At 38.4% G+C, this 19,918-nt stretch overlaps 1 protein-coding gene across 27 annotated transcripts in view; it reads left to right on the top strand.

The window, feature by feature from the left end:
• DLGAP1 (DLG associated protein 1) overlaps nt 1–19,918 on the top strand; it is a 1,035,773-nt gene that overhangs the window by 657,296 nt on the left and 358,559 nt on the right. For 5 of the 27 annotated variants that reach the window (XM_054243570.2, XM_054243571.2, XM_035269703.3 and 2 more), the window contains exon 1: nt 2,373–2,519. The exons of 13 other annotated variants lie outside the window; for them this stretch is intronic. In XM_054243570.2, coding sequence (XP_054099545.1) covers nt 2,427–2,519 — 93 coding nt within the window. In that variant the 5' untranslated portion in view covers nt 2,373–2,426. Of the gene's footprint in view, nt 1–2,372; nt 2,520–2,805; nt 2,974–19,918 lie in introns of those variants that run through there. 9 more of the 27 variants (XM_035269702.3, XM_054243572.2, XM_035269709.3 and 6 more) reach the window with 2 other exon arrangements.

Below are 19,918 nucleotides of genomic sequence, written 5' to 3' on the forward strand. Positions count from 1 at the left end.
TTGCTAAATATAATAATACTCTATTTTTATAAGAGGAGAAACTGACACTTAGAAATATCAAGTGATTTAAAGCCCCATGATCTGGAGGTTGTAGAACTGAGATTTAGACTCCGGTCTGTTTGATGCCAACACCAAGCTCTTTCTAATATGCCCTAGCACAGACCTGAAACAAGGGCCTGAAAAATAGTGAGCAAGAAGAAAATATTAAAGTTTTTCAGTAAAATGAGAATGAAATCTTAATGGCGTAAGTATGGGATTTAGTATAGTAGCATTATTGGATCTCCTACTATAAAGACTTGGAAATTCTATTTTCAAATTATTTGCCTTCTTCAAGCCACTTTTTTAATGAAACATTTGAGGTTTGCAGAAAGGCATAAAGAAAAAGCTAAAACACCCATTTATACATCACCCAGCTACAGAACTAAAACATTAATTACAACGGATCACACACATCTTTGTGTTAATCCCTTTTACTTCCCTTCTTCCCCAGAGTAATAGCTAATCTAACTTTGATACCCAAAGCACCTTTGTTTTTAATTCTGAAATTATTGAAAGGTTGAAAACAGTTTAACATATTCTGTCCTACACTGAGCAATAATTAACCAACCTAGTTCAACCTTTTAAGTATAAACTAAACTCCAAGTTAATCTTTATGAATAGATATTGAATTTATTAAGTTCCTATTTTATGCAAGGCGTTTAAACTAGGAAAAATCTATAGTTCAATGTGGGGAGGTAGTATATTAGTAAATGAATTAAATGTAAAACAGTGTACACCTCCCATCCCATGTGCTGGGGCTGAAGAGATGCCGTAAAGAAAGGAAGAAAGAACCACACATTCACATGGGGCCAGAGCAGAACACAAAACACCTCCTAAGAACTGGGCTTCTGCTCCCTTCTTGCTTCTAGGAAATGAAAAGAGAATCTGCCATCCTATGCAGGCTCTGCTCAGGAAGATAGGGTAAGCCCGCTGCAGCTAGCTCCAAGGGAAGAATTTCATTTATAGGCTCATTCTGAGAAGTAAATTTGGAAAAACAGAGAGGGAGAGAGAGTTTCTTTGGAGTCCCTTTTTTTTTTTTTTTTTTTTTTTTTTTGTCTTTTTCAGCTCTGTTTGCCTTAATTGCCAACTAATATTGAAGCTAGATTTACAAATGGGTTTAACTTCAATGTTAGAGATTTAGTGGGCAAAGCACTATTCTACTAGTTCCAGGAGCGTTCTAGTCCTTATTTGCCGCTAACTAGTAACATGACCTGGAACCATTCTTTCAGCTCTCTGGGCCTTCTTCCTCTGCTAGAAAATGAGGCACTTGGTCTAGAAGGTGTACAATCTCAGTGCCCATTTCAAACTCATAAATTACATGTGTCAGGGTTCTAATTAGAACTATTCGCAAGAGTTGGAAGTCCCGGGACTCACATTTCAGAGATGCCTACTATATGTTTTTCAGATGTTATCTATATCCAATTTGCTCTTTAAAATTCTAGAGATATTTCACAGTTGAAGAAGCTAAGTTTTCGTAAATTAGGGTAAGTAACTTGCCCAAGGACACACAGCTAGTATGTCACAACGTGTTGGGTTGAAACTGATTTATCTGCCTTCAAAGTCTGTATTCATTTACTATGCCCAATCTCTACTCTCTCAAAATACAAAGCAGTGGGAGGAGGCAGTGCATATCAAATATCTATTATGTGCCAGAAACTGTGTATATCTCATTAAGTACTCAAAACAACTTCATAGAGTATTAGTTACTTTAGTTTTACAGACAACAAAACAGGCACAAATGCCTAAATCATTTGCCCAGGAACACATAAACAGTAAATGGGGAGCTAGTACTTGATCACAAATCTGTCCAACTCCATAATATGCTTCAGAAATTGATATGAGTGCGTCTTTTTTATTTTATTACTTGATTTCTTTTGCGGTAAATATATGTGCGCATTTGACCTCATATGTGTGTGAGAAGTTAAGAGGGCATGGATGTCAAATCAGATTAACAATGAAATGACTGATTACATCTCTAATTTGATTCAAGACTAACAAAGATGAAATTCATAATTACCAATAATAAAGTCTAAATATTAGCAAACCTCTGATTCTCTCTTTGCAGAATTATCACTCAGAATTAGCTTAATTTGGGCCATTGCCATGATTCTATAGAAAATGAGAAGTCTATAGTTATTTAGCCTCTGCCTGACATTGACTTAGGAATCAAATACTGTAGCTTGAAATCATTGGAAGTTCCAGTTAATACAGTCAATTGTATTATGAGTGATATGTGCTTACTCACAAGCTGTCCGTAGTTAATTAAAAAAAAAAGACTCCTCTTTTTCCAATATTGTTATTTTTAAATGTCAAGAATCAGATGTCTGCTGTTTAGAACTATTGTACCGCTGCCAGTGACTGTCTGTATTAGGGTTGGGAGCAGGAACATGGATTTGAAGACATTAAAACTGTTTAATTCTCAGTTGAGATGTGGTTGGCTCTTATACATTTGGAATAAAGCATTTATGGCACATCTCAGGGTAAGTGCTTAATAGTTAATTAAATAAAATAGGAAGAGGTTCAGAGATAGATTAGAAGGTGGTTTTTGTTGTTGTTTGTTTTTGCTTTTAAAAAGCAGAATTCTTGGTTCTTTATGTTAACGTTATGTGTTGAGCCACTGACATGTAAAGCCATTCAGAAGAGCAAGATTTTAGATTTCCAACTGTTAACCTAAAAGAAAAATCCCTTCAAACCGTGTATTTTGCATTCATCCAGCCGGTAGAAACAGGAAAAGGGAAACAAAACGCTCTCTCCCCGGTAGAAGTGGAGAGAGAGAGACAGAGGGAGCGAGAGAGAGAGCAAGACAGACTGAGAAGGAAAGCACTCCCAGAGATGAAATTTTAGGAAAGCAAAATGATCGACCTTTTTAAGGCTGAGTGGGTTTCTTCAGTTTGTGTGCAAGTTTCGAGAAATGGAAGGACTGACCAGGTTTGGGTATAACTCTTTTATTACTTTGTATTTGATACTAGTGTGTTGTTGGTTTGGATGGTTTTTGTGGTAGGGAAAGAAAGGGGTAATATTTGTGATTTTATTTCTCCTCTAAATAATGGCTAATAAGACTGAAAGAGCTGACAAACTAATGTATGTACAGACAGTAAAAAAGCAGGTGGAGACATCAGGAACCTACAAATCTGTGTCTCCACAAGGGCTTTTTAAAATCTTTGACACATGATCTCAGATCTGCTAGGTGCTGTTAGAGGACATTATATGGCTGGTGATTGAAATGTGATCGGTTGTTTTCCAGGACCAGGATTCTGAATACTTAGTGTTCCTTTGCAAAATTAAAATTTATGGATGATTGCTCTTTTGGGGGATGGGGATCTGTTTAAATAAGGCACTGCACAAGATCACTGAGGAAGCATTCATAGCAAGCATGAATCCAGGATCTTTTAAATACAGGTAAAATTATTTTTTTCAGTAATCTGTTCAAGATTATTTCCATCTTTGCCCAGTGGGAGTTTTACTTCCCAGGCTGAGTTTTTCCTCCCTCTTGTGTTAGAACAATCTTAAGTCTCCTAATTCAATTAAAACTACTTTACATGCAATTTATGAAAGTGCTGAACAGTTCTGCTAATGACTTTGGCTGCTGGGATGTTTCTTTGCTGCCTTTTTCTAAAATCCCATCCACCACATTCATTGATGATTTTCTTTATTTTTAATTTAAATTGCCTTAATAATCCAGCAAGTGAATGTCAAGTTTCCTGAATGGATTTCCTATTAGGTTTACACAATCTTCACCCTGGTTTTCACTGATCTTGGTAGAGATGCCCCTCTTCATTCATAGAAAGATGAGATTGCTCCTGCCTGGTGCTAACGTTGAATGTGGAATCAGTGATCAGCAGCAGAATCCTGTTAATTCTCTCTCTCTGATTCTCTGTTATTCTCACTATTGCCATGTCCAATTAATTGAGGGAAAAAAACAATTGACAAAACACTGTGAGAAAGCAGGAGTCCAGAAAGACTCGTTGGTAGTAAAGGGAAGATCAAAAATATATAGGAAAGCCCTCTTGGAAGTCATTAAAGAAACTTTATTATGCTTGGCCTGTAGTTTCATTGTTTGCTAAAGATATTTTTGGCAACACCAAAGTGCTTGGTTAGCCACAGTCAGGTTTTCTGCCTGTAACACACACTTTCTGATCTCACAGAATTTCAATCTACTAATTAAAGGCATAGCATTAGTGAGCAGAGTGAAAGAAAAACTAGCCTTGAATCTCTCAGTGGCCAGTGGATTTCATTTCCCCTTTTCCATTCTTCTTAGAAGATAGTTTGCTTGACTGCAAATTAAAGACAGTAAATCAAGGTAATCATTCACCATTCTTTAAGAGAACCATTCACCCACAGTCTCTGGCCCATTTGAGATCACAGCATTACACAATTTTAGCCAGTGATTTGTGAATTGTAGAACACATTGGTCTTTTGTGTCATGTTTTTTAGAAACTGCTAAAAAATATATGCAATATTGCCAAGCTGACTTTAATTTGTAATTCAATTATGTTTTCCACCACTTTGGTTTTAGGTTCAAAGACAACAATCTGTCTTAGCGGATTATTGCACAGGGAGAATATTTTTTCACCTTATTTTGGTAAATGCATAGTTAAGTGTTTTTCCAAATTCTTAAACTGAAACCACAATAGGGAATTGCATTAATTTTTTTTCAATGAGTGATTTCTTTATATTCAACTGAGTCCCCTATGTTTGTAAACTAAAAGTTAATAATATAAAGAATTAATTAATTACTGTTATACAATCAACAGAGGTAAAGGAGAAAATATCGTGTAAAAAATACTCTTACTGTTACTTTTAACCAAATTCTTGTTTTTACTGTTTTTTATTTTTTTTGTCTTTGGGGGCATTCACATGATTAAGGAAAGACCTCTTCTGATTCCCTGATCTTTTAAATGTAGGAATATTTAGGACTCTCATTAAAAACTCTTTGTTTCATCTGCTAAAGTCTAGCAATATGCCTGCTTTTTTTTTTTCCATTTCTAAGATATATTTACAAAATGAATTTTCTGGATATGTAGGTCTTTTCTTTTGTGTAGGTCTTTTCTTTTGTGTATTTTTTTCACCGGTTTCTATCAACTGGAGTTTCTATTCATTGCTTCACAGAATTAGGAAATTTCCCACAAAAATCAGGCTTGTGATATCACAGAACTGCCTATGAAGCAGAAGTATGTGAGCCTAGGGTTACTGCATGCCTGGTGCATGTGTGCAGGTTCATATACACACAGCATAGTATAGGTATCCCTGTAACAATACTTCTAAAATATGCATTTATACTATTTTGATCTCTGATTCTTGAACTCAGATCCATTTTAACAGTGCCATTTCACAAAGTCCATGGAAGAAGAGTGACTATGAAGTGGAGAAACAGATTTTTCACAGACGTTAGTGGAAAATTCATTACTTTGCTTTTCCAGTGATTATATTGAACTTCACCTTGGACCATTAGTGCAGACTAGTTAGGGATGTCCTGCTTCCCAGGTGTAAGAAGAAAGAGGTTTTGGTTCCCTTAATACAGGGAAATCCAACAATCGTAAAAGGAAATGACTTTTGCTCTCCTTAATTCTTTTAATCACAATTTAATATACACTTGCAAGATTGTCTAACTCCTCCCTGATTTAATTTTCCAAGGCTCTAAAATTATAAGATATATAATTAAAGAACCAGGCAGAGTTGAATGTTTTCCCCTTAAAATGTCAGTTTTAGAAGAGTAGAACCTCCTGGACATCTGGTATTGCTTCCCATTCACACTAATCTCCCTGCAATGCAGACATTGTATCTTCCTACCTACCTATTTTTCATCTAATAATCTCCTTATAAAAGAAAGTTTTGAAATTATTTAGTCCAACTTAGTTTTTTGAAAGAGGAAAACAGTAAGGAAATTACTCAATGAGATCAGTCATCTTGTCAGTGGAACCTGGCACTCACAGGCTCACTGCCTGGCTACAAGCGCTGTTCTGTTCCCATTATGTTGTATCCATTCTTATAACATCCTTTTACGGCAATGGGGCCAAGACACAAGGAAGCAAAGGGAGAAGGGGCATTATCTGAAAGTTAGAGTTGAAGCAAGTTTGTGACTCAAAAGTCTCATAAGAGGCGAAGATTAACTAAATAATTGCCTGCTATTTATTTTAACTTCTAAAGAAAAGAAATGGGTATGTTTCTGCTTTTATAGATGAGTTTTTTCTGCATCATGTTAAACCACTTAGCAAAGGGAGACACATGGAGGAGAACGCATTAGGATATGTGATTTTTAGGGAATTCGCTCAGAGCCCTGCTTAGATTTTGAAGACAGCGTGAACCTTTCCAGCATCTTCCACTCCTTTGAAGTCAGCATCCCTCACCTTACTTCCCTAGGATAAAAATTAACATACCTGCTACCATATTTGCAAAGGCCAAACTTTATTTTATATATATTTGTGTATGAAATATGTATGGTGTGACAGGTAGGAATTGAGTTTTGGGACAACGGGATCATGGGACCAAATATATTAAATGCGAGGACCTGCAGAGAATCCGAGAGGAATAGTGCACAGGATCCCCTAAGAGCTACAAGCTAATGTCATAGTTATTACCTCCAACACGTAAAAGTAACTGGTTGGAAAGGATTTATCTCTAAAGTTGGAAATGCTACATGAAACAATGTAAAGTGGCGTCAATATGGGCACACATGGACATAATAATATCACATGTATGCCTGTAAAGAATCATATATGTGTATGGCTACTCGCTCTATCATTGAATATTTAGAGGTAACGGTTCTTTAACCTTATGTGCACAAGAATCACCTTGAGAATGTCTGTAAAATGAGGATCTCTGGCACCAACCCAGGAGATTCTGATTTCATAGATATGGGGTGATTCTGAGTGATCAATCCAAGAACTGCACTTTCAGTAACCCAGTTCTAGGGAACTGTAAGGCTTACTTTCTCATTGCATTTACTGAAGGGGGCAGCAGAGCCTAATAGATGAAAATAAGGGATTCAAACAGACTGCAAGCTTTATCGATGCTGGCTTCCTACGTGACTTTGGGCTCCGTCTACTTAGTACTTCTATTTCTACACCTGTAAAATGGGCGTGATGAGATGGCTGCGTTTGCTTCAGGTCTTAGAAACAAATTTAACTACAAATTTGAGAATTAAATGATAAATAGAGTGTGAAGTGTTCTGAGTTTATAGATCCTCAAGCAGTAACAAGTTTTATCTCTTTTTCATGTTTCATGTACCATACCATGTTTTCCTCTACATTTTACTTAGCGTAGTTTTGATTAAGCTGGCGTTGGAATGAACACGTCTGATTCTGTGGTAAATAAAAGCCCTTTCCAATGTGATGACCGTAGGTCTTAATCACGGCGTAGGTGTAAAACTTCACTGCCCTGTGTGCCAACTAAACACAGAAAACTTTTGTCCGAAGGCCAAAGGATCACAAAGAGTCCATTTTTTTTTTCTTTTCTTTTTTGAAAGACAGGGTTTCCCTTTGTCACCCAAGCTGGAGTGCAGTGGTGTGATCACAGCCTACTGCAGCCTTGACCTCCTGGGCTCAAGTGACCTTCCCACCTCAGCCTCCAGAGTAGCTGGGCCTACAGACTCACGTCACCATGACCGGCTAAATTTTTACAATTTTTATAGAGACAGGGTTTCACTTTCTTGCCTAGGATGGTCTTAAACTTTTGGCCTCAAACAATCTTCCCACTTCGGCCTCCCAAAGTGCTGGGATTACAGTTGTGAGCCACTGCACCAACGTGGATCAATCTTTTGATAGCTCAGCCTCAGTGGATCAGGTTTTCCCATGGCTTTATACTGGCTGATGGAATATAATTCTGGCTCCTTCAAGCTTTAGTTTATTCATTCAGACACACACACACACACACACACACACACACACACACACAAACAAACATACACAACACACTTGCTTTTGTTTTGATACCTTAAGTCTGTCCAGCTCCTGCTGCCTTACTCCACACAGCTCTGGTAAGTCCACAGGACAGGCTTAATTAGTAATAACAGCCATGGGTCTTGTGTACAAGGAAACTCTATCCACCTTCATCACCTCTTTAATTGGCTTAGGAGAACCAGGCTTTTTGAGGCACCTTGATAGGTGCTTTTCCACCATTGATAGAAGATGGCCAAACGCCCTTGGCCATCACTCTTCTTTACTCATGCCCAAAGTCCCTAAGCCAGGTATATAATTCTTCTAATGCTGTAGAAATTCAAAACAGCAGGTGAACCCTGAAGCCAGATCTCTCTCAGGACCTCTTCACAGAACCATTGGAATTTCAAACTTCTGTCCACACTGAGGCTTTCGGCAGTCTACAGTCTACCTTGCCTGCTTCTCAATGTCAACAAAACAGCAAAAACGAAAGCATTCAGCGTTCACAGGAAGGGTTTAATACATTTAATGAAACTACATCTCTTAATTATGAAAACTTGAGCAAATAGGCTTGCCATTTTTGGTTATAAAAGTGGAAATTCGTGATGATAGAGATCATCGATGGGCACTGTAAGACCCTGTTAGGCCACCCCAGGACCTGCAGTCCACACTGTGAATGCCACCTACAGTCTAAGCTCCTCTGGGGACGTCCATCTGGCTGGCATCCCCTTTGGCAGTAAATAAGTAGGGAGAGAGGCATTTCTACAGGGCTTTTCCTTTCAAAGTCCCTTAAAGGGATCCAACTACCTATAATCCTTGGAAATGTTATGCCTTTGTCTTCTCTCCTTAACTATTAAAAGTTTTGAAGGCTTATCTGTAACTCAAGGGGTATCAGTGAAACTAACTGTCATTTGTTTGCAAATGAAACCTGAGCTTTCTGAAAATGACTCCCCTGCAAAATCATTCCCCCGTAACACTCCTCCACCCTTCTAGTTGATTTTAGATAGTTTCCTGTTCTCCTACCTCTTGGAAGGATTCCATGGCACGCTGAACAGACACTTTTAGTCAAAAATGCCTATAAATAGCTGATTTTCCCTGCTTACTGCCTTCTTCTAAGGCTTTCACAAAGGAGGTGAAATGAATCCACCAGAAACAAGAGCTTTCTGTGAGGGGTGTGTGGTGAAGCTTATTGAAAATCAGATCCAGGCCCGAAAATTATAGTGTAGGTTGCTTTTCCATATTTGAGTTACGAGATCACTGCATGGAGAAAAGAAACATTTTATTTCATGGCAGATGATCTCATGAACTGAACAAGCCATTAAGTCTCATCTGAACTTTCATGCTTCTTTAAAAACATATACTTTGACTTTCAAGCTGCTTTAAAAAGAAAAAAAACACCCAAAACCAACTTTTATTTATTAGATTCTATTTGTAAATCTAGATGACCAATTCCTGTAGCTTTTCCATTACAGGAAATTTGAAACAATTTTCCCCAGTCCCATTTCTCCTCCCAACTGCCCTTCTCTTTGGCCTCTGAGGCCCCACCCATCATCCACACCACAGAGCCCCCAGAATGGGACATGGCACTCCTGGAAGACTGCCCATACTAAGCAAGACCTTAATTTCTTCCTTCATTGATCTTACTGACACAAACCTTAGAAAGCCACACCAGTGGTTAATTTCATCCCCTCCTCCTTCCTGCCCCACCCCATGAATCCTCTTTAGCAAGAGAGCTGAGCTCAGCAATACTCTTCTCCTCCCAGTTCTCTCTTCTCTCACTTCTTTTCCCTTTCCTTTTATGTAGCTATTTTATTACATAATTTGGAAGAGAATCCTAGTCCAAGATTGTCAGTTTACATATGAGGAAACTTGAGGTCTATAGAGGCTAAGTGACATTTCCATGGCCCTTTGTTGTGGAGAGGGGTGGGGAAAAGCAGAAGAACTCAAAAGTCTTCCTCAGCTCCTCTTACTTTCAATTCCCTCAATCTCTAGCAAGAGGCATACATTTATCTTGATGTTACTCACACCGTTACAGTATTAATAACGCTGATTCTGGCTGGGCACAGTGGCTCACTGCCTATAATCCCAGCACTTTGGGAGGCTGAGGCAGGTGGATCATGAGGTGAGAAATTCAAGACCAGCCTGGCCAACATAGTGAAACCCAGTCTCTACTAAAAATACAAAAAAAAAAAAAATTAGCCGAGCATGGTGGCAGGTGCCTGTAGTCCCAGCTACTTGGGAGGCTGAGTCAGGAGAATCCCTTGAACTCAGGAGGCAGAGGTTGCAGTGAGCTGAGATTGTGCCACTGCACTCTAGCCTGAGTAACATAGGGAGACTCTGTCTCCAAATAAATAAATATAACACTGATTACACATTTGATGGATACCCAGGACATTTTCTTCCAGTCCCAGCTCCTGCCCTTTCCATTCTGGTGGCTTGGTCTAATTTGCTGTGGCCCACGCCCAGTCTATTGGTAAAGTTTCTAGAGTGAGCATCTCATTATGCCTTTCTGTATTAATTTCCTAAGAACACACACCATCAATAGAAGCAGATATCTGGAGGAACTCAAAACACCACTTAGCCCAGTGAATTTTGTACTTTTTAACCATTGAAGTCTGTGTTTGAATAAAGCAAAGTGTGTAAAACAATTTAAAACAGCACTACTCACATTAATGCAAGAACAGGAGGTTTCAGATCTAAATTATCTCCCCAAGTCACCACACCCCACCCTGTACCTGGGCTTTCTACAGTTTTAAATTAGTGCCCATTTCTTCCCCATTCATCAATCTAAGCTGCCTGAGGACAAGTTTAATGATCCAGGAGGGAAATTTCTGTATCTGTTCTTAATAAGCCACTCTTAAATTAGATCAATCAGAAAGCCCTGATAAGTTCCCAAAAAATAGTGGGGTCTCTAGGCTGAGCGTGGCAGGTTATCCATCCCCAGTGTAGTAAGTTGAATTAGCAGCAGCAGCTGTCCAGGTTGCAGTCCTGGTGGCCTGCTCTTCATTAAAAGGACAGCAACTGATCCTGGGACTCCAAGAGTTCCTGATTGACTCAGATTATAAAATCACTTTTGGGCTTTAAGCTCAAAGGTGACAAATTCTTATGTCACCTTTATACCTTTCCTCCAGCTGTGACCCAAAAAAAAGGAATTGACTTTTTTAGAAACACACAGGCCCCTTGACTCCCAGTCTAGTGTTCTTTCCACAGCATCGTGTTGAACAGAAGATGGAGTAGGGGGAAGAAGAAGAAGAGAAAGAAGAACGGTAACTTACTGAGAAAGTTCTATGGACTTGTGCTTACCATACATTGTTCTTACATTGTCTTTATCTCTGGAAGTTTCTGTGGTAGTTGTTCTGACCTCTGTTTTATATGAAAAGGAGGGTATTAAATTTGCTCAAGATTATTCTGCTAGTAAGTGACAAAACAGATTTAAGCCCTGGCCTGTCTGATTCCACAATCTGTTCACTTTCCACCATACCATGCTGCCTCTGCTTTGTAAATATTTCCTTTGGTCTTCTCTTGAAGGATTTTTAAATGAGAGAGAGGTTTTAAAATGACAATTAAAAATGATTAATTATGGTTTTAAAAACAGGTTCTGCTTCTATGATTAGGTATAAAACTCAATCTAGTTTGAAAAGTGGTCATGTTTGAAAACAAGTAATACATGAGGTTGATTTGCAAAGTGAGATACATAAAAAGGTTATAATAGAACATTATTTTATGTGAGTGGAAATGTTGTTTGTTTGTTTCAACAAGAAACAGTACTATTGACCCCATGAGACTGCCAGCCTGATTGTAGTTATGACATTATTAATAACACTATAAGGTTCTTATGGCCAAATATGCACTATCTGTCCATTTAATATTCTTTGCTTAATTTAATTTTGGAATGTCTGCTTCTGAAATGATGAGGCAGTAAGCTGGGAATCTTCAAACCCAATTAAATTCAACCCAAACTCAAAACCCAGACTTACAGAGATAAGTCAGTGTGATTTTATATTTTGTCTGTCCTTACTTTTTGGGAGACCAGATGGTTATCTCTCAACATATTGCGAACCAGAATTCTGCTTGGTACATGAGCTTCATATATTCCACAGTGTTAACTAAATGTTTGGGAGATTTACCCATTTTACTATTTGTTAAATTACTAGTTCAGGTTTGAAAGAAAAGATACGCTTCCCTAAATATCTACCCTTAGAATGTTCCTTGATTACCTATCAAAGTAAAACTGAATTAGTGAGTCATACACTATCCAAGGTGGAACAGTTACATGTGCCACTTTAGAGGTGACAGCAGGTATCCAGTGCATAAATCGTGCTGTTAGAGAATATCAGTAGAGTTTACATTAAATCCTTATAATAGACAACACTGCAGAATAGTCAGAGTGGAAATCCATCAGAATAAAGGCACCATGCTCAGTCATGAACTTAGAAGTCAATGTACTCTTCATAATCCTCCTTCCTAGCTGGTTTTGGGTATTTCTTCATGTACATGTAACACACTGCAGATAGTTCAGTGTTCTATAGCAAACGCTTGCTTGATGCTTTCCCCCCTCTTTGTTTGAGCCCAGATGAAATTAATGTAAAGTAAGAGTTAGTCTTAATATGGCCATGTTTAAAAGCCTCCACTTCTGGCCTGGTGTGGTGGCTCATGCCTGTAATCCCAGCACTTTGGGAGACCGAGGTGGGTGGATCACGAGGTCAGGAGTTCGAGACCAGGCTGGCCAACATGGCGAAAACCCGTCTCCACTAAAAATAAAAAAGTTAGCTGGACATGGTGGCACATGCCTGTAGTCCCAGCTACTCGGGAGGCTGAGGTAGGAGAATTGTTTGAACCTAGGAGGTGGAGGTTGCAGTGAGCCAAGATCGCACCACTGCACTCCAGCTTGGGTGACAGAGCTAGACTCTGTCTCAAAACAAAACCAAAACAAAAGCCTCCACTTCCTCTTGGTTCAATATTTTATAAAATAACCCCATGCATAAGGATGAAATATTAATTATTCACTTAACAGGGACTTCAAAGGAACTGAGAAGTGAAATAATTACCTAAACTTAAGCCATGCCAATTTGATCTTATTTATGTTTTTGAAGGTGTTATTAGATTAATAGATGACTAGAACTGAGCATTGCATTTCTTCACTTCAACCCGCCATGAATCTACCTGTCGTAATATGTATTCCCCTTGCATTATCTGTTCACAAGTGTATAATGAAAAATTCTGTTAAATGATTTTGTAATACTGTCATTTTCCATGAGTCTTTTACTCAACCAAGATTTCTTTAGCACTTGTTTGACCCAGACTGAACTCTGGGGACAGTGGCCATATAAAAGCAGAAAAGGAAAAGACCAGATGGGTAGCTGACCACTCAGCTGGTAGAAATAAGCAAATGGAGAACAGAATTTCTTCCTAGTTGACAAGATAATATGGGATTTTATTTTCTAAAGTACTCAAGTTTCCCAAAGATGCAGGATATGGTCTAGCCTTGAGGCCAAGCCCAAGCAGTTTAATCTCTGGGCAGCATTTCTCAGGGGAACCAATGGTATGAGCATAGGAAAAGAGCATGGAGCTGCTTTCCAGAGGGGCCTGGGAGGTTTCAGGCTCCTGCGCCCAGCCACCAGGCAGCTGGCTCCAGAGGCAGTGGGGCTGACCGGGCCCTGAAGAAGAAATCTAGCAAGCAGCGCTGCACCATTGTAAAGGAAATACCCTCAGATTCACATTGCATCTGTGTACTCAGCATCAGTACCAACTGGCAGGATAGAATGGCATGGATGCTGTGGATAGCAACAGCAACACTGTGCACCTGGAGAATTTAGATGCCTCCGGGGCTGCCCTCACAGACCTAAATGCTTCCAGGTATGAGAAGAGCGGAGCTGGCTAGTTGGGAGATAACCCCAAGGAATAATGAACGGTTTTATTACCAAAACTTTATCTCTAGATTATAACACCTAAGGATGTAGCTATTAGATTAGACAGATTTTTCTAACAAAGGTGTCAGATTCCAAGTAAAAGTAAGAGTTTCTTATTAGTAAAAATGTGTAATGAGAAACTGGATGAACATATCAGGTGTAAAGCTAAGGACATTTCCCTATTTGGTGAAATGAGGGCAAATGAGCCCTAGGGTTCCTTTTAAATCAGGTAGTCTAGTTCTGTGCTGTCCCACGTGGTAGCCACTAGCCACATGTGGACCTTTAAATTTCAATGAATTAAAGTTTAAAAAAATAAAAATCCAGTTTCTCAGTCATCATAGCTACATTTCTAGTGGTCAGTAACCATGTTTCCTGTTGTTTATTAATCCGTCAATCAACATTTCCATTATCACAGAAAGTTGTATTGGATGGTATTGCTCTGTCGTTTTTTATCTTTTTTACTCTCTTGACTTCCAGTAGATTGGGACTTTGCCATAAAAAGGTAATACCCTGTGGTGATGTCCCGTGATTAGAGGTATCCAAATTACCTGGTAGTTTTCTGTGTGCCCAAAGCGGGGCAGGAAGGACCAGTGAGGGCGAGGGCTGCCCTGTTTGAATACCTGTCCTCCATGCCCTCACAGTATGGCATTAAATAAATCATTCCACCATTCAAAACTTCATTGTCTTCATTTGCAAAAATATTTATCTCATGGCGTTGTTTTGAGGAGTCAATTATATAACATACCTAGTTTGCAATAAGTGCAACTGAATTCCCGTTAGAAACATGAGGATAACATGGGCCTGGGGTTTTGCTAGGATTCTCACCCACCTTTTATTAGTCACTCGTGATGTGCTGGCCATTGTGCTGGGCACGTCGTGTGCATTGTCTCTCCAGATCTTCCCACCCACCTGGCACCGTCCCCTCCACGTGCCTGCTCAGCTCCTCCTCTACATTTTGTACCTGCCTTACCATTAGCCACCCAAGTAGGCAGCACCTTGCATAATATTTCCATTGTCACACTGAGTTCTGGGCAGTAGTTGCTGAAGCTCTCACTTGGACAGTAACCTTCATCTGTGATTCTCTTCCTCATTTAAGAAAAATATCTACAAAACTGTCCTCTTCCTCACATTTACTTGTAAATTACAATATTTTGGCACCTCTAGGAGCAACATCCAGGCGCAAATGGATTTGGAGGTTGGCAGTACATCATAATATCTGCTACAGCCAGTACCTCGGCTGGTACCATTCAGATGGGGCCCCTCATCCTCCGACAGGTTCAGTTTACACATTACCCAAAAGACTCCTGTCTACCCCACATTGCTTATGCCTTTGGTCAAAGGGAAAGAGCTTTCTAGAAAGGCCCTTGGAGTGTTCATTATGGATTATCCAGGGTAGTGGTCTAATTTAATCCTGTTTGCTGAGACAAGTGAGTCTCAAACCTTTCCAATGCACATTGGAAAATGAACATGATTGATTTACAGATGTCACTGTCTGGCTGCCTTTGTTTACTCACCAAAGTTCAAAAGCTGCATTTTTCATATTGCTGTCTGAAACCAAGCTCTCTTTTGCCATCTTTGAGGCCTGGAAAGAGAGAGATCACTTCAGCCCAACAAATTAGGATTCCCTAATTGGACTGTCAGAGGAAGATGTTTAGGATTGGAACATCAGCAGGTTTGTCACCAGTCAGGCTGGGGCAGAACAGAAGCAGAACTGATGAGACTGCACATTTGACTGACTTCTGAAATAATCCTATCTCAAGAAGACCTTTGGTGGGGGTAGAGGACAAAGTGGGGGGTTTGGGCAGAAAGTCAAATGCAGAAGGACAGGGCATCTCATCCACCTAATTCAGGTGTTCTCTATCTAAGGCTGTGACCTGTAGGGTGTGCAAGATTGGACTTTCACAATCAGTAAATTCCTGAAATTATATAAAAGTTAGAGGAGTGGGTGAGATATTCATCTTGCTTAGAAGAAAAGTTCTTAGCCTTTATCATGTCTCCAAAGGAAGTAAGGAGTCACTAACAAGTTTAAATTATGACATTTAAAAAATTATATGCTTTTTCCTTAAAAGCATAAAACTGATGGCTTTCCTTCTTCCTTATGATGACAATTTATTAGGAAAGTCTCCAGAATAAATGTGAGGAATATGAAGTTTTTAAAGAATTGTCATTGATGAATATTAGCTGAAGTGAACAGAGCCTCTGTTGGAATTTGGAGTTCCTATGACAATGTAAACCCTGTCATAGGATTTTTTGTAAAGGAGCTTTTTCCTGAATAACCAATTCAAGTAACAAAAAATGAGGATCTTCTCTATGTAAGAGTTAAAGTTGATAGGAAATGGAAATTCAAAGATTTCTAAGACAGTTCCTACTCTCAAAAAGTTTATAGTCCAGTATGGGCAAAGAAAGAAGCATAAAGACATCTGAACAAAGAATAGGGGAGTTTACAGAAAGAATTTAAACCTGGATTGTAGGTAAGGAAAGATAGAGGAGAAGGAAGTTTCCTCATTTGAAATATCGTATCTCTGAAGCCTTGAAAGTATTTCTATGGGAGTATATCAGGAGAGATTTCTCTTAGCATTTTCTTATTGTTTGTTAATCTCTCAATAATTCAGCCCTATAACCCCCATGCCTAACAAATACCTGAAAAACACTTAATTTCATCTTCAAAGTCCCTTTTTTTTAATGAAACATCACAAATTCAAGGGCATGGCACCAGAAGGTAGAAATCACGGGATTTCAACAGTCAACACAGATGGTAAATTAGTGAGTTCACCTTCATTGACAGCCATGCAGTTCAACTCAGTTCTGGGAAGAGCAAATACAGCTTTGCTGCCAGAAAGCTGTGTTCAAATCCTGTATATTAGCAATTATATACAACATTGAGTGAGATATTTCATGTCTCTCTGCCTTGGTCTCCTCCTCTGTAATGTGGAGATCATGAAAATACCTATCCTATAGGGTTGTCAAAAGAATTAAATGAGTTCATACATACAGAAGGCACAGACCAATGCTTGGAAAGAGGGCATTATCCTGTTATTATTATGCCTGAAAGAGCATGGTGGTAGCAGTGTAAACTGAAGCAAGCGAACAGACATAAGAGACATTGCAAAAGTTACTGTTAGAGATCACAATTTCGTTTAGTCCGGCTTTTGAGCAAATGAAACCCTCCAGCATCTGTATTAACTTCCTATGGCTGCAATAACAAATTGCCCCCAGTTTAGCAGCTTGACAACACAAATTTATTATCATACAGCTCTGCAGGTCAGAAGTCCACAATGGGTCTCAATGAACTACAATCAAAATGTCAGCAGGGCTGTGTTCCTTTTGAAGGCTCTAAGGAAGATCCCCTTTTCTTGCCTTTTCAGGCTACCAGAAGCCACCTACATTCCTTGACTCCTGGCCCTTTCCTTCATCTCCAAAACCAACAATCTCATCACCCTGATCTGTGTCTGTGTCTCCCTCTCTGACTTTCCTTCTGTTTCTTTGTGATTATATTGGGCCCACTTGATAATGCAGGACAATCTTCCCATTAAAGATCACGAAATTAATCACATCTGCTGTATAAGGTAACATTCACAGGTTCCATGGATTAAAATATGGGCATCGTTGGGGAGCCCTTGATCTGCCTACTATAGAATCTACTATCTAAAACATGTTTCTAAACTTAATACCTTTTTTGAAAACTAGGTGTGAAGGATGTGTGAAATTATACATCTAGCACATATCGACTCAATGAGATCATTGTATATATGTATTGGTCCCTGGATATTTCACGTATATGGTGATGAAATGAAAAAACCATGCATTTCTGTGTTTTTAGATTATTTTAAAAGAATACTCTTCTAAAATAGTTCGGCAGCATGTCCATTCAAATCGCTATTTCAAGTCAGAGTACTTGCAGATGGTATACTCACATACTCTGCAGCGTACAGTCCTTGACTCTTAAATATTGTTAATTTTGAGTTGCAATTAACTTTTTAGTCCATGTTAAAAATTGTCACCTGCTCTAACATCTTACTTAAAAATATATCTATAACCTCATGTATGAAAAAAGCTCTGGAGTATGAAAGTCTTACTGTTCACTCTTCCTGAAACGTAAGCATTCAATAGCTTCATCCACCACTTTTCTTCTTACATAAAGTGTTAACCCTTAGTGTCATCTAAAAGGAGTTTCTTATGAGATGGTATGCCCTCTAATGTTTATCATGTGAAAACTCATTTAGTAAACTTTTTGGAGCAGAAGAATCTCATGCCAGCCAATTGTTTAGTTTATTAGATCTAGATTCCTCTTTGCCTATGAGTAACATACATGCAGCTTCTTATTTGAAATTTTTATTAGTCTCTTGACTTTATAGTAAAACACCAATTCTTCATGTCATTTGAAATTCCCTTCCAGTATCTATATATGTAAATACATACATCTTACACATTTGCAATCAGGTGTTTTATATATATATATATGCTATATATATATATATGTTATATATATATATATGCTATATATATATATATGTTTTATATATATATATATGTTTGCCTTTGGTTGTATATAATTTTTAATTCAAACACTTGTGAGTGCTAAGTATATTTCAGGTTAAGGGCTCTGTTAAAGGCTGGGAATACAAAATTGAAAGGACATGCCTCTTGCCCTCAAGGAGCTCTCACCAACCTGGGAGGAGAGGGGAACTGATGGTGAAAGTTTTTTAAATAGGAAAAAACATGTTTTAGATACAGAATTACCTGGACTTAGGGATTGAACTACTGAGGTGTCAGGAAAGAGAAAAGTAAAAATGATGAAAAATTTATGGTTTGAAAAATTGGGTGCATATCAATACTTTCAACTGGTGGCAGGTGCCTGTAATACCAGCTACTTGTGAAGCTGAGGCAGGAAAACCACTTGAACCCGGGAGGCAGAGGCTGCAGTGAGCTGAGATTGCACCATTGCACTCCAGCCTGGGCAACGGTGCGAGACTCCGTCAGAAAAAAAAAGGGACATAAAAGACTTGGCAACTGGGAAGTAACTATTGCAGTTGAACTTGCCAAGAGTTTCCCTAAAGTGATAGGGTAAAAACCATTTTGTATCATTTTGATAAATGTTTATTATTTTTAATAATAGTCTATCACTTAATGAATATATGTATCACTATTAAGTATGAAAATACACCATGGCTAGAATTTACATTTCTAAATTATTTGTCATTTAAATTTTTAAATAATTTTTTACCATTATGAATAATACCATAAATGTCATTTTCAATAAAAGGCTAAAACTCTTTCTGGTTAGAATTCCCAAATATTATGCACATCCTTCAAATTGAAGAAAGCAATGCAAGTAATTCTTAGCATCTTACAATAATTTAATGATTCTAATTTTGAATAATAGTCTACAGAGGTTTTTCACTCTTTTTGTTATTTTTAAATGGAGGCATCACAAATGTTTGTGCTGATCTCTAGCCTGGAGGGCACACTTCTGGAGCAAACATTTTCTTCATGGTACATACTGAAGTTCTCTATGGATGTAGCATTATACTAAATAATCAGCTGTATTTCTTTATATTATAAACAATGTACTACCCATTAGTAATAGGTTTCTTCAGTTCCAAGTGACTAAGGTAATTTCCCACCTATTAGCTATTTCTGTTGACCTCACTTCACCAGAGTTCCTCAATCTAAGTTTAATTTTAGCAATCACAATTCTCTCATCTAATTAACAAAAAAATTGGGCCATTGCCTCAGTGTCCTGCATTCAACCTTATTTTGACTGGCCATTTTCTAATAATGTCTCATACTGTTTTTTACCCCAGTGCTTATAATCGTAGTTTCTGTTCCATTGAGTTCATTCTCTTTCCCAACTCTCTTTGCTCTCGTTACTGTTTCTTTCACATTTCTTTTTCTTTTCTTCATATTTAGTTAGTAACCTATTCAAATCCTTTACTGTTACAAACTCTTCAATAATCATCTAGTTGTTTATTCAGGAAAAATTCCTGGAAGTAGATGAGCCAGGCCAACAGTAATGCAAAACACTAAATGTTATACATAGATGGATTCCCCACACGTATTACCAGTGACCTCTAGAAAAGTGGCCTGGATTTCCAT

This window comes from Callithrix jacchus, chromosome 13 (genome assembly GCF_049354715.1).
Source record: "Callithrix jacchus isolate 240 chromosome 13, calJac240_pri, whole genome shotgun sequence".
In the NCBI taxonomy this organism is placed as follows: Eukaryota; Metazoa; Chordata; class Mammalia; order Primates; family Cebidae; genus Callithrix; species Callithrix jacchus.